Source organism: Calypte anna, chromosome 20, assembly GCF_003957555.1.
Source record: "Calypte anna isolate BGI_N300 chromosome 20, bCalAnn1_v1.p, whole genome shotgun sequence".
NCBI classification, from domain to species: Eukaryota; Metazoa; Chordata; class Aves; order Apodiformes; family Trochilidae; genus Calypte; species Calypte anna.
The window spans coordinates 11566532-11581662 of record NC_044265.1 but is presented as its reverse complement, the minus strand read 5'-3'; the positions used below and the strand labels follow the sequence as shown (position 1 = coordinate 11581662).

The 15131-nt window shown below is 41.8% G+C and overlaps 1 protein-coding gene across 1 annotated transcript in view; it reads left to right on the top strand.

The window, feature by feature from the left end:
• Positions 1 to 381: 381 nt before the first annotated feature.
• Positions 382 to 15131, top strand: part of TAF4 (TATA-box binding protein associated factor 4) — a 36013-nt gene continuing 21263 nt past the window's right edge. Inside the window, exons 1-2 of the mRNA XM_030463247.1 lie at positions 382 to 704; positions 2593 to 3681. Coding sequence (XP_030319107.1) covers positions 389 to 704; positions 2593 to 3681 — 1405 coding nt within the window. The 5' untranslated portion in view covers positions 382 to 388. The remainder of the gene's footprint in view (positions 705 to 2592; positions 3682 to 15131) is intronic.

Genomic DNA, 15131 nt, shown 5'->3' with positions numbered 1-15131 from the left:
CCCCGCAGCTCCGCCGGCCGCTCACCCGCTCACCCCCCCACTCAACCTCTCCCGCACTTCTACCCGCAGCTCGTCGCCTGCCTCTCCTCACCCCTTACCGCCACCCCAACTCCCGATCCGTCCCCGCCCTTCCCCGCACACCCCGACCGCTACCGCCCGTCTCGCAACTCAACGTCCGCAGCCATTTGCCCGGCCTTTTATAGGCGGGCGCCGGCCAATCGGCGGCGGGCGGAATCCCTCTCGGGCCGGTGATGTGAGGCTGGGCGCCCGCGCATGCGTCTTGCGCTGCAGCCCGAGTGTGTGTGTGTGGGGTGGGGGGAGGGAGGGAGGAGTGGAAGGGGAGGGGGGGGGAGGAGGGAGCAGCTCACAGGAACCCTCCAAAAAAAAGATGGCGGCGGGCTCGGATCTGCTGGATGAGGTTTTCCTGAACACGGAGGTGGATGAGAAGGTGGTGAGCGACCTGGTGGGCTCCCTGGAGTCCCAGCTGGCGGCCTCCGGCCACCACCACCAGCACCACAAGGCGCAGGAGCCCCTGAGGGCCGCTGGGGGGCTGCTGGGGAACCATGTTGTGAGCAGCAGCAGTAGCAGCAGCAGCCCTAGCCCTAGCCCTGGAGGAGTAGTAGTAGGAGGCAATGCTAATGCCCAAACAGAGAGCAGCAGCAGCAGCAAGATGGGACTGAGTGCCCCAGAGATCACAAAAGCAGGTAACATGGGCAGGGGTGGGGGGCTCTGAGGGAGAGGGGCCCTCCCCTCCCCCCACTCCCCAGCTCCGGCTGCCTCCTTCCCTCACTGCTTTCCCCCCTTTTCCCTCTCTCCTCCTTCTCGTTGTGGCAGGAGCGGGAGTGCAAAGGGTGGTATCGATCATATGGGGGAGAGCCTCCCCTCATCATGCCCCCTCGGTGTGTATCCGCGCCTCTGCTCCCTCCCCTTTATTTTCCCTCCTCGCTTCTGCTTACTAGAGGGTGTTTTATCATGTGTGGGGACAGCCTCCCCGCAGAACAAGCCGGCAGTGCCTGTCCGTGACTCTGCCGGTCCCCTCTTCTTTTCCTGCCCTTGTTGCTGGAGTGTAAAAGGGCTCTCTTAATCTCGGGGGCTGAGGGAGGCAGAGCCCACCCCCTCGGTAATGGCTGTGCCTCCCATGCCGTCTCTGCCTGCTCCCCTTCCCTTCCCAGGGGTGGAGGTTATGGGGGGGATTCCCTCTTGATAATGCCGCCTTAGCTGTCTGTGTAAATGCTCCTTTTCCCCTCCCCCTTCTCTGTTGCTGAAGTGCAAGGGGGTGTTATTAATCATGACACCTATTTCCTGTAGAGGAGGAAGCGAGGGGGGATTTCAAGGGGAGGAAGTCCCTCAAAATGCTTCCCCCCCCATATCTCCTTGCCTGGATATTCCTTCCCCCACCCCCTCCCTTGTTCCAGGGGCTTGGAGGGGGCATTCAACACCTCTCATTCCTCCTCTGCCCTCAAGGGGGGGTTGTCACAACACCAGGTCCCAGGAAGGGGGGGAATTCAGGCCACAACACCCCACCTTGTACAATGTCTTCTCCCACCCACCCACCCTTCGTAGCTACCTGGGAACGCTCCCCTTCTTCGTGTTGTGAAGATTGTAGGGGGATAGTGTGAAGGCTGGGTCTCGGGGCTCACAACACGAGAATGGAGGGAAGCTGTTTTTCAGGGGAATTAAAAAAAAAAAAAAAGCCTCCCCAGAATCTCTCTGCAATTCCTCCCCTCCCCCCCTTTTTTTTATTTTTTTTTTTTTTGCTTTCTTATTGCTGAAGTGTGTTACAGACCTTCTGTCATGATTAATGAAGCTCTTCTAGGAGGATCTCCTTAACCCTTATAGCATGCATCTCAGTATCTGTCTGTCACTATTCTTTTCCCATTTCTGTTTCCTTAGGGCCAGGACCTGGACTGTGTCTGATTGTATGTACAACACCAGGCCTCATCAAGGGGCATGAGGATTATTCAGGGCAAGAAGCTACATCATTTTGTCCTTTCTCAAAAGCAGCTTTGCTTCTTTTTTTTAAATTTATTTTTAACTATCTGGCTGAGGGAACTTCAGATCCAGAAGAAAAATTCTGTAATAAAGTGGCAGGGTCTTTTGGTAACCTATTCAAGGCCTTGTAGTACTTCCTATTTTGCCAGGCTAACATTTTTCTTTCACTTTTTCATATTTTGCTGTTGTTGAGCCTCCTGATCTAACTGACTTGCTCTTAAGGAATTGGAAGGATTAGAAAGATGCAGTTGCAGTCCTGTTGATTTTGGGCTCTAGAACAGGAAATAGGTCTGAGATGATCTTTCTTCTCTCTTCCCTTGCTTCATATCAAATCTGTTTTCCTATTTTGTTCTTCTGTAATGTTGAAAGCAGAGGTGTTACAATTAATATTGAACCTGTTTTGAACCTGTTAGTCTTGGGTGGGCAATTGGAGGCTTCAAGTTAATGTCTTCAAAACCATCTTCAGTTTGTACTTTGTCTCGTTGTCTTGGCTCCATGCAGGCAGCCTGGGAGATGCAGAAGACTTGTTGATGAGCACGAACGTTCTGTCTTTGCTGGACTTGTTGCTTGTTCTTTTTGCTTAACCTTGTCGTTTTGCAGGTGCAGGAGGAGTGCAAGGGGGTGTTATTAATCATAACACCAGGTCCCAGACTTCAGCTCTGGATGGAGCCACTACAACGAGCACCAGCACCACCACTGCAGCAGCAGGAGGATCTGAAGTCACTGCTGCCCCAGGGACCCTCAGCCAGGGCAAATCGGTGGTTATCAGCACCATGGCAACAGCCTTGTCCACCAGGAATGGCAAGATTGGGACCACAACAGTGCAAACTTTGAATGGGAGTAACGTGGTGATGAACTCTCACCACACAGGGAGCGGCGCTTTCTCTGCGACTCCTGTAACTGCTAACCCCACTTCTGCACCTGCTGTTGCCCCTCTCATTAACAATGGACCTGGATCTGTGGGGAAAGGAAACACTGTCAATGCTGTTTTGCCATCAGCTTCCAACACTGTCATCCAGACTTCTTTCCTTAATACTGCTGTGTCCTCTGCATCTTCCCCCTCACCCACAGTTATCTCCTCGCAGCCCCCACCCAGCATCGGAGCTGGGGTCTCCACAGTGACGCTCGTCAGGCCCCCGATCAACGCGACAGTACCCGCAGTGGCTGCAGCTGGTGCAGCCACTCAAAACGGGAGTAATACCGTGATCAATTCAACCATCAGCGTGGGGAGTTTTCCTGCTGTTGCTACAGCCACTGTAGGATCTGGAGTTTCCCTCCAAACATCACTTGCAAACAGCCAGTCCAGTCCCGCTGTGCCAGCAGCTCCGGCCGCGCAGGTCATCAAATCTGAGTCTCCTAAAACTATAGTCCAGGCAGTATCTCAACAGCAGACGATCCCTACTGGTGGCCAGCCCAGTACTACAGGGGGTAACATGATTATTGGGCAAACTATGCAAGCTGGGCTCTCCAATGTTGCTCCCAATCCTGGTGGAATACCTGCTGCAGCTCCCGGCACTGCTGCAGGAGCGGCTAGAGGCACTGCCAACACGGTGGCACAAAGTCTGCCAAGGACTCCAACAGCAACTACGAGTGGAATCAGAGCAACTTTGACTCCTACAGTTTTAGCACCTCGTTTGCCTCAGCCACCTCAGAACCCAACGAACATTCAGAATTTTCAGTTACCGCCAGGTAAGTCAGAGGACTGAGGGGTTTTGTTTTGGGAGTGTAATTTCTTGCAGGCAGGAAGGTATCCAAATAACATTTCTTGCTATTCAGTTGTGAATTGTGGAAAAGGCATCACACTTAGCAGTGAGAATCTGCTGGTTTTGAGTAGTAGAACAGTAGCATTCCACTACCTAGCACATGGTTTTAGGTGATCAGAAAGTCTTTTCAACAGTAATTCTGCCTGGTATCTTTGTTAAAACATGAGTGTGGATGAAACTGCAAACTGCCAAAGCACAGCAATGGAATGTTAGCAAATGAATTGCTGCTATTTCATTTTGACTTTTAAGGTGGTTTTGTCAGTAGTTCATATAACCTTCACGTGCTGTTCAGTTCCCTCTCTGTCCCTGCGTGCCCCCAGTACCACAGAGCACACATGAACAGAGAAGCAGCAGATATAACACAAGAAAACTACCTTCTTTTGCTTAAAATACCTTCAAAGTCTCACTTAAAAACTCACAGATTTGAAGCTTATTATGATCTTTTTAGTCACTAGAATTCTGTACAAAAAAGCATTCTTCTTATGTCCTTAGCTCACCCTGTTGTGTCTAGGGTTAGAGCTTTTGTAGTAGCTAGTCTCATGCTTAGTGCTCAGCATCTCTGGGCAAGGAATCTAGTCCTGAACTCTGGGTGAGTAAAAAGCAGGATGAGCAGTATTTCTGTTCTGAGAACCATCTGTCCCTTCCTAAATATTCTGCATTTGGAGATTTAGGGTTATATATTTGCTATGATTTTGAACCAGGCTTGTATTTGTATCCAGTTTCATTTTTAACTGGAAATACTTGCATAACTATACACGGAGTTTTCTGTATTTTTAATAATAAACAGCAATAGCTGTAGTCTTACTATTCTCTATTTTTGGGGCAGTGTACAAAGAGCAACTGATTAAATTTTACTCCTAGCACCAAGTCAAATCAGTAGTGATTGTGTAGCATCTATTTCATCTGGTCTTAGTAAAAAACCCATCTGTTGAAACTCAGCTACCTTAAAGCAATACACCTGTCACATAAGGTAGATCAGAAACCATACTGTGTTACTACACATCATCTTTTTGTGTAATGTACTATCTAGGGTATGTGATGCCATGGAATTTGGTGAAGTCTGTCACACATTCTCTGTATCTAAGTTCTAACTGGCATAAATACTCCTCATTTTTTTGTGTAGATTATTTCCTATATGAGTAATTTGAATGACGTGTTGCTAATTTCAAAAATAGTGGTAAAGCTCAGACCTTGAAATCCCAGTCCTTAACTTGAAGCTTGGAAACTGATAGGCTGGAAAAGCCCTATTTATATATTTGTTGCCACAGTGTATCAAAGGATTTTTGTTTTTATGTTTACAGTCTGTGGCCATGTATTCCTATGTTTTCACTAGTACTGCATTATAAACCTGATTATGGGAAAAATACTTCTTTTGCTTCCAGTGGGAGCTTTCTCTGAATAGCTGCTGGTTTTAAGCTGCCACAGCATACTTAAATGTGTTGCTCTTAGGAGAACCTTTGCCAGTCCTTAAGCATAATTGGACCATAAATTGTTCCTTTGGAGGTCTTGATAGATCAAGGTAAAACAAGATAGATTCTAAGCAGTTGAGGTTTTTTATTAAGCACTTTCCTAGTCTGTCCTACATTTTAAAAATATTGATAACTTTAAAAGAATAGCATGACTCTTAAAATAAGCAAGTAAACATGCCTGAATACATGGAAATTGAGTTCTTGCAAGGTGAGACAGACAATATTGGAAAGGATTTCTTTAGTGGAATGGATTTTTATTTTTTTAATTGCTTTGGTTTACTTTTTTTGTACCTTGTGCAAAGCATCCAACTTTGAAAATGTTTTACAGAAAGCATTTCTTACAGGAAATGTAAGAACTGATGGATGTGGAGCTCTTATAACTCTCAGGTGCAAGGGCTGAGCACCCTTGGAAGTCCAGCCACATACATGCAGGTGGATGCATTCATAGCAAAAGAACAGATGACAATGTTTTTGACATTGTATTTCAAATTGCAGCATCATAGGACAGATTTTTAAAGGCAGTTTGATAGTATGAAGCTGCAACTGCAGAGCTTGGATGCTGTGCATCCTCTGGATGCATTGAATTTGCATGCACAAGTCTATGTTTTTAAAGGAATATGTGCCAAGAAGAGTTTGTAAGTGCATGAGAGAGCTTGAGATCATCACCACACGTCACTTTTTACACCAAGGTTTACAAACACTTAGTAAGAAAACTCCTAGGGAAGGTTTGACCGAGGACCAGCACATGTTTATAGTTACTTTCCTTTCCTGAATCACTGTGTCGAGCTCTCCAAAATACAGTTACAGTTTCACATGCATGGAAAGCAGTCAATAAGTGTTACTAACCTGGGACTTGAAAATAGAAACCTTGAAAGGTTTCAGATGTGCTCTTAAAAAGAGCATATGGAAAATAAGCTCAATCAGTGCTCCTTAAAACATACTACTATTAGAATAATGCTTTGTGTTTCATCAAGGCAATTGTGCAAGACAGTGACCAAATTAGAGATGTTTGAAGAGCTACAACAGCAATAGCTGTTGTGACTCTACTGGATGATGGGATACTGCTTCTCAAACTGGGTTGTTTGGAGCATTTGTTCAGTAGTAAGGGTTTTCCACTGAGGATTTCTTTGAGCAAGAGGACTACTGTGCTTAGTCTTTTCTTCAGAAGCCTGTGTTTGGACCTTTGTTGTCCAACTGGGCTGATCTGGATAATGAAGGTCTAGAAGTAACCTTATTTACAGCATGTTAGCAAAGACATGAAGATACTGTCAGGTAATTATTTAGAGGGCAAGAACAAGAGTTTCTCTTTCTACAATGATAAAGATGCAGCATCTTTAAGCCTGTCACTGAAAAATTGTATGGGGTACTTCAAACAGTAATATTTAATGTATCAGATATGATAATATGGTAAGAGGTAGGAAAATTGGTGAGTTTGTTAATCAGGCAACCTTTTTGTTGTAAAACAATTTGTGTTACTTTTTCATACCAAATGTGCCTTTCTTTGGGTTACTTTCCACTTGAAGCTTGGATGCCAGAAGTGCCTAAAGTAATGAGGATGTAAGTAGATGAGGAAATCTGCAGAATTCTATAATATCAGAAATATAGAAAGGAACAGAAGAAATACTGTGAAGTAGTGGAATGTAGTTGTTTCTATTTCTCACTGACTAGCAAGCGAGTTCAAACATATCCTGATTAGTTTCCCTGTGTGTTGCATGTGCTGCCAATATTATGCCTGTTAATTGTGTTGGCATGGCTGTATTTTGTTAAAAATAATGTCTGTAATGCACAATGATAATAGGAGCTTCTTCTAGTATTTATAGTATGTTTTACTTTCAAAGCATTTTACAGAACTTAGTGCTTGCAACATGCCTGTGTGGTTGGTAAATAAAGTAGTATGAACTCTGCTTTAGAGCTAGGGGAAAGAGCAAGTTAGAGAAGTTCTGACTTGCCCAAGGCCATAAGAGAATCGATATTTTGCCAAGATTAGAGCTTGGGAGTCCTGTACTTGGCACATGAAGTGGTATCTCTCTTTCTGAAAGATAGTTGTGGATCTCTTCTGCAGAACTCTTCTGGGTGAGGGGTGGATTTTTTTTGTTCGAATCATGCATCAGCAAAAGGAACATTCTGCTTTATTTGAAATCTGCTACATCAGATCTGCCATATGTCACCAGACTGAAAGTTGTGTTTGTTCTTATTGCAACTTTGATAGTTGAGGAATCCTGCATTCTTATCTTTGTACCCCAAAGAATTTAAGACTCACAGAGCTGTGCGATAGGGTATTTTTGTTTTTGTTAAAATGAGTGTCATGAGGCAAACCAGTGACTCCTTTTGCACATCTGATAAGGGCATCTCTTTACGTGATGGGATCTAACTGGAAAATAATTGTGATTCCATTAAACTGTGAAAGCTGTTAACTTTGACTACAGACTCTTCTGTTGTGTTACAGAAAATACTGTTGTTTCCAACAGCCTTTGGAAGAGGATGTATGGATTTGTTTCTATCTGTGCTTCAAATTGTGGTCTTTCTGGTTGGTTTTTTTTTGGTTTTTTTGTTTTTTTTTTTTTTTGGTATCACTAGGCTTACGATCAAGGTTGTTGGTCAGTGACCAGAAGTGAATGATTTATTTCTTTTTAATTTTGAGCCTTTTTGCACTCTGCTACTTCAGAAGTTACATGCTGTTCCTATGTTCAGTGAGCTAAACAAGTTTTCCATCTCTAGAAATCTATGTGGCTTACTTCTAAGATGCAGTGTCTTGGTTTGAGGACCACAAATTTGGATGCTGCCCAAGACTTGAATCACTTACTAGCATAGGATGCTGCAGCAGAGTTAGCAATCTGAGATGAAAATGCAGCAGTTTTGGGCACTGATAAGACATAAATTAGTGGGTATCACAGATTCTTTTCAAATTAAATGTTTTGGTGTATGAAAACTGAGTTTTGTTTGTCTTCTGTGTTTCCAGAAATGATATGTAAATAGAATCCTAAAAAAAAAAAAAAAAAAATGTATGAAGTAGTTCAGGAATGCAGCTGAAAATACTGGTATTAACCTAAGTGGGTTTAGCAAGGGGAAGAGGTTGGCTTGTGGAAAGCTTGCTTTCTAGCTTTCTGTTCTCATAAAAACTGTGTGTTCAAGTACTGACTTTGCTTGGCAGGAACTAGACATAGAAGTCATTTAAGAACACAACATGTTAAACATCTTTTGTTACTTGCAGTTTGCAGTTTTTGTCAGAAATAGTCGAAATCAGCATTTTTACCTGAAAATAACTGCTCTTGTCAGGATTTTTCTCTGTTTAAACTTTATGAATGCTTATAACTCCATTTATCTGGCTGAATCTGTTCCTTGAATTTGATGCCATTGTTTGATGTTAAAAAGAAGGCTTTTGCCAGCTGAAAGACAGTAAGTGTTAGCATGTTCAACTTCTTATGTTAGATGCATTATCTCTTGTGAAAGAAGATTTGAAGAGGTAGTGACATGAAATAAAAATTGAAAATTGAGTTTCTCACAACTGTGCCACTAAATTATTGCAGCAAAATGGGCCCATTTCTAGCTCAAATGTTGAGAGAAGCTTAAAAACTGTACAGAGACCAGGCTGTAATTAAACAGGTGTAATTAAAGGCTTTATGATCACTCATACTTTAACTTAGGTGAAGCTTTTTTTTTTTTATTGATACCATGGACACGTGAAGAGAGCAAATTTTTATTTATTTCTTTATTTTATGTACTTTGCCAGTTTTATCTAGAAACTTTTACCCTGGTTTTCTTCTGTGGTTGCTGCTGCTTCTGGTGTTTTGGATTTCCTTTCAGAAATCCTTGTTGTCTTCTGGAGGTACTGATGTCTCAAGGAACTGAGAGCCCAGTTTTTACCACATAGCCTCATGTCTTGAACTGATTTTCTTGAGGTGTCTTTAGTACAATATTTAATGTACTAATGTAATTTAATGTAATGTAATTTAATGTAAACTGAAATAATTGTCCTGAGGCCTTATTTCTGCCTTTAAGAGTTTTCTTTTAAATACAGAGTATTTTCTTAGTGAGAACAAAACCTTATCATCACTATGTAATGGTATAGATTATCAATTATCTAGAAGATGGTGATAATCATATGGTATTGATACAGCTGTGTCCTGGTTCAGCAGAGTTCAGGACCTCAGCAGACCTGTCTTAAGGCATTGCATAAATGTAGAGAATCTTTGGCTATGTAATTCTTGTCAGGCTAGAAATAATGTTTTAAAAATACAAGTTTCTGTACTTGTATTGGTAGTGCTCAGAAAGTTACACTTAGAACATGAGCAGCTGATTCTCAGCAAAGTGCATAAATAGGTTATAAATCCTTTTACCCCAGGGCATCACTTTTACTGTGCAGACTCAGTTGCCAAACTCTTTGGTGGGATTTGGAAATTGCTAAAAATATTGATTAAAATATGGTAGCTTCTTGTCAGTGTAGAACTTTTGTTTATATATGAGAACTGTAAATTATGAACACCAGGCCCCTTTTAAATTTGATGCCTTTTTCCACAAGCTGAAAACACCTTTTTCAGTAACACGTTGTATCCAGCAACTAGACAACTTGTAACATAAAACTTGCATCAGGATAATCAGCATTATTCTACATGGCTAACATGACTCATTTAAGGTTTGTATTGAATCAAAAGAGCCTGTCTGGTTAAAAATGGTCTTAAGTTATCATTATGACTTGATTAATATATGCTGCTGAGAGTAGCTGAACTGTTAAAAGCCATCACAGTACTTTTGTACAGAATAAGGCACATGCTGGATAGACTCTACAACCAGTACAGTCTGAGTTGAAAAATGTGTGCTCTAGATAACAGAATATAAACAAAAACTAAAGCAATGAGGTGTGGTGCTGTGCACTAGTCTTTCTTAAATGGTTTGAGGGGTCAGCAAGGCTGTAGAAAGCTGTCTTCACACCTTCCTTCAGTTTATTAATCAAATATTTCTGTAAGGGAGGGTTAGATTTAGTGCTTCTCTCAAAAGGTAATCACATCAGGTGCATTCAGCATAAGTGGTGGTGTGGCCAGTGGGACCAGTTGGACTCACATGAGTCAGAAGTATCAACTCCAAGGAGCAGCACTGAGGAATTGCAGCACCTGTGGCAAAAGAGTCAGTGGAGGTGGCCAGAAGAGTGTTTGCTGAGGGGTTAGCTGGGGAGGTCAAAAGAGATCTGAAGTAGGAAGGCTGAGTGGCTAAAGCATGCAGGATTTTATGGAAAAGTGTGGGCAGGTGTTAGTTTCTGACAAACATCCCTGCAGTCCTTTTGGCAATAGCATTAAAGGTGGTTTGGAAGAAGAGACAAGTGTTCATGCCATGAACCTAAACCTCTTATTTCCTTTCATTCTTCCTTTTTTTCCAATGTATCATTTGGTTTTCTTTCCTCCCCTCTCCTCCATGGGGGAGGGGGGGAGAAGGCACTAATTATTTATAAGTGTTAGTCATACCCAGTCATTAAGCTTAGTCATTACCCAGGACTGTGCTTTTGATGGTTAGTAAAAATCCAAACTAGATTTGATTTTGTTTAAAAGCTTTCTTTATTCAAGCTTACAGGTGTGAAAATACCTTTATTTCTGTAGGTTCAGACTAACTGACAAAGCAATGCTGTTTGATAAATGTAGCTATCAAGCCAAATGACAAGTAATATCATGTCCATGTTGATAGTTTGTATTTGGACTCCCAGGCATAGTGCTTGGCCTATTCTCAAATCAGAATAACTTCTGCATCAACAGGGAGAGAGTCAGGAAACTGGAGGCTGTTTCTCTGGAGAGGGTTTGAAGGGAACATTTCCACCCAGACTGCCCTGGTACCTGTCAGGCAGTGGACCTGATGTTGAGTCTTCAGTTCTGGGGAAGAGGTGGTGGCATCAGCAAAGATTATAAATTATAATCTTATATTATAAATATAATATAATATATACTTTATATTATATTTAGTATATACTATATATTATATAAATACAATATATTATTATATATTATAAATTATAAATTAAATATATTAAAATTATAAAGGATGTGTACCTAGAAGAGGACATTCACAGTAGGGACTGATAAAAGAAATGCATTCTTTGTTTTTTTCATGAACTTATTTGTTATAGGGTATTGCTTTTTGAAGGGAGATGATGTGGATTTGATGCATTACTCCTTATGAAGGATTTGTGTGCAGACTGGTGACTGCACAGTGGTGTGCCCATTCCCACTGAACAGCACCCATCCTGACATGCCTTGGTACACACAAACTGTTTGCCAGGAGTGAAGACTACTTGAGTTTTAAAGTCTGCTATTTAGAAGAACAGATCAAAAGACTTCATGACATTTTATGTCTTCCTTCTCAAAAACAAATCTGATTTTTGGTATAAGGGCATTGTTGTTTGATGTAAGTATATTGAAATTAATGAGAGAGCTAAATCTGAACCACTTAGAGATCAATAATTAAAGTAATTGGTTTAGGGCTTGATAGTGTTTTTCTTGGTTCTTTCTGCATCATAATCAAGGCAGATTTGTGTGATGATTGGGTTGCAGTTTGACAGAGCACTCTGGTGTTTTGGCTTTGTATGCTTGACTAGAAAGGAATGTTAACACACTTTCAAGGAATATAGCTTTCCAGAAAAGTCAAAATAGTTTCAAAATGCATTGTTGTTGAAGCATTTGTCAAATTGTTGATACATAAAATGATTTATTTCCTATAATAATTCTTAGATGCCTTTTCAACTCAGCATTTTAAATTATTTTTTTTTCCATATGGGATCATATTTAAATACAGTGGCTTTTTGGCACTCCAGTGTGACATTATTCCTTTAACTGTATCCTTAAAAGACTTGTGAATCAATACTTCACAAGTGGTTCACTTCTTCACTTTTTAGACAGTGCAGTTGAGTTCTGTACTTCGAATTCTTGCATAGTAAGAGTAAGCAAAAGCTTTTACTGGGAGGTTGAGTTTCTTTTCTCCTTTGACTCCCTAATGAGAAGAAACAAGAGCAGTTTTTCATAATGTGAACTTGTGTGCTTGGTCTGCACAAAATGTATTTTCTGTGCACTGCAGTCAGGATTCTTGGTGATTTTTGAGAATGGATCTTGCTTCTGTGTTGGCAATAAGTGTACATCAGCTGTTCAAGAATTAGTATTTCCCAGCCCATACCATTAGTTCTGAGCTGTGATTGGGGTGTGCAGCTTGGCCATGTGGATATGCAAATCAAGTGCAGTGCTGTAGTCAGCTAATGCTCTACCAAAACTCTCAAACACTCTATCTGGGTAAAACTTTATTCCAGAGTGACATGAGTTGAAAAGTGAATGGAACGAGGCACTTTTGTAGCTCTAGAGTAAGTTTTTATCCAAAACTCTGTGCCCTGCTGATCTTCACTGTGATGGTGTTTAGTGCCTGTCAGCAGACTCCAGATCTTCTGTATTAGAGCTGTTCTGAAGCCACACCTGACAGTTGTTTTTTTTTCATGCCTAGTTGTAGCTCACCTTAAGCATAGCAGGTGCTGAATGTTTAAGCAGGCACCTTTAGGGTGTGCAGGGCACAGTGTGCACACATAGAAGTGTGTGTAAAACCTCAGCATTCATTGCCTTAGGGTGCCCCTGAGTGTGAAACAAGACTTGAGGGAATCAGGGTCAGCATCTCGGGTTGCTCCAGTGTGCTGGACAGCTCTGTTGTTGCTTGGCAGTTTTATGGCCTGTAGGCCTGCAGCTCAGCAGGGAATGTGGCTAATCCTCCTGACTCCTGTTTGTACAGGCTGACCTCAGCTCTGCCAGTGCATTTTTGGAGCAGGTGAAGTCACAGGTAGTGATGGGTTCATTTTCAGCTAGCTGGTTTGCAGGAGCTGATACCTGCTGTGTGCAGACTTCTCTGTAAGCACTGTGGTTATCCTCATGGAGCTCAGACACCTTTATAGAAATCACAAATGAACCACATTTGTTCATGAAACTCAAGAGCCTGGATTGCTGATTGTTCAAAGATTTCAGCAAGAAAGTTCAAGTAAAAGTTTGTTCTGGATTTGTTGTGCAGCACGGATCACCTGAGGTTCTAAGCATCTAAACTAAGACAGTGCATCTGATGTAGGGGTGCAGGTACAGAATAATCTGTCTTCAGTAGCTGCTGCTCCACAACTGTGTTGCCATTTAAACTTCTGTGCTACTCATCTTCATTTGTAATCACTTTTTCTCATGTTGGTGGACAGATTGTCCCTCATGAGCTGCTACACATCTGCTGATTTATTCCAGATGCTTTTCTTTGATGTGTGTATATCATTGTAAGTCTGCTAAAAGTTGTCTTGTGATAGGGAAGATTCCCCTAATTGCACAGATTTGTATGAAGCTGCAGTTACAAGACATTGATAGGTACTTCCCTCTTGTCCTGGCCTTTCCTTCCTAAGGATTGAGAATGTTTCCAGGTGACTCGGTTATCACAAAGGAGGAATGGTGGATTGTTGGCCAGTGTTGGTGTCAGTACCAGGTTATCATTTCCTTTTCTGCAACAAGGGACCATATCATGCATATCACTTCTGCTCTAAGTTCTTCCTGCAGTTTGTATAATATTCTACCATTTTAAAAATTTGGGCAAATCTTAGAAACTTTGTTTTATAAAGGTTTTGTCATTCCAGAGTCTCTGTATAGCCTGATCCAGTAATCTACAGAGCACTGACTCATCCCCTTTGCTTTCTATGTTACTTGTGGTGTGTGTGATAACAACTTGCATAACCTTACGGACACTTGCTTTCCTTTTTCTGGCAACAGAATCTCTTCTGACAATACAGCAGGGATACTATTACAAAGCTTTCTTCTGCTAATATGGCACAGTCCACTTACCATTACTGTCAGATTTCTTTTTTTTTTTGCCACGTCAAATGTTTGCAGCATCTTGCCTCAAATGAGTATCTGCTTGAGAGCTTAAGGCACAAACTGCTTTGACGTGAAGATAACCCCCCAGTGAACTTCCCTGGCAAATCTAGTTAGGATTTGAAGATCTGTAAGATGGTGGTGGGCTTTGGGATCAATAATGCTCTTTTCTAGAGATAGTTGTAAGGACTTTGATTTCCTACACCTGAAGCATCAATGCTCTAGTTATTTTTTTCCAGCTTGGACATACTTTTCTGAACATCATCCTGTGTGTGTATTGAAGGTGATCCTTTGCAGCCTAACAGTTCTCCTTGACCCTGTTTTTTCTCTGGAAATAACATTTATTTACTTGCTTTTACTTTAAGAAGACAATTTCCTCAGGAGACTGGAAAATGGGTATTCTCCATGCAATTTCAAGATCACACATCCATTAATTCTGTTATGCCTTGGCTTCTAAAAAGAATTCATTAAAAGTCTAGGTTCCTTAGTAATGATCTGGATTAGACCACAATTTACATTGTGAATAATGAGCATAACCTGTAAACTTGAACTTTCTGTTCTTCTGTTCAGTATCTGTACCAGAAACAGAGATGTTATCACTGGTGATCTGATGGGGTCAAGGATCCTTTCTACTTTCTGTTTCATATTTCACAGACACACAAGGGTTTTTCCTTCTTGCAGGCTGGAATGGATGCCCAGTGACAAGCATCCAGTTTTATGGCCCTTGTGCTAGGTGCTTGCTGACTGTAGATGGAGTCTTTCAGCTTCTCACCTGCTGTATGAACTGAGACCCTGAGAACTGGAGCATTTACTGGGAGAGGAGGTGACACCTGGATGTTCTTTGTGTCGCCACCTGCTAGGTGTGGTTGGTGGAGGTGACAATTTGATGGACTGTGTATTTTGCCAGGACAGTAATCTGAAGATGCATTCTGTGTCTCCAAAAAGTTTTGATTCTGTCCAGGCCCTATAAACATTTTTAACCTAGATTTACTAGCAAAAGCTGCTAACAAACCAGGAAACTGGTTTGCTATGTATTTCTTTTTTGCATGCAGAGATTC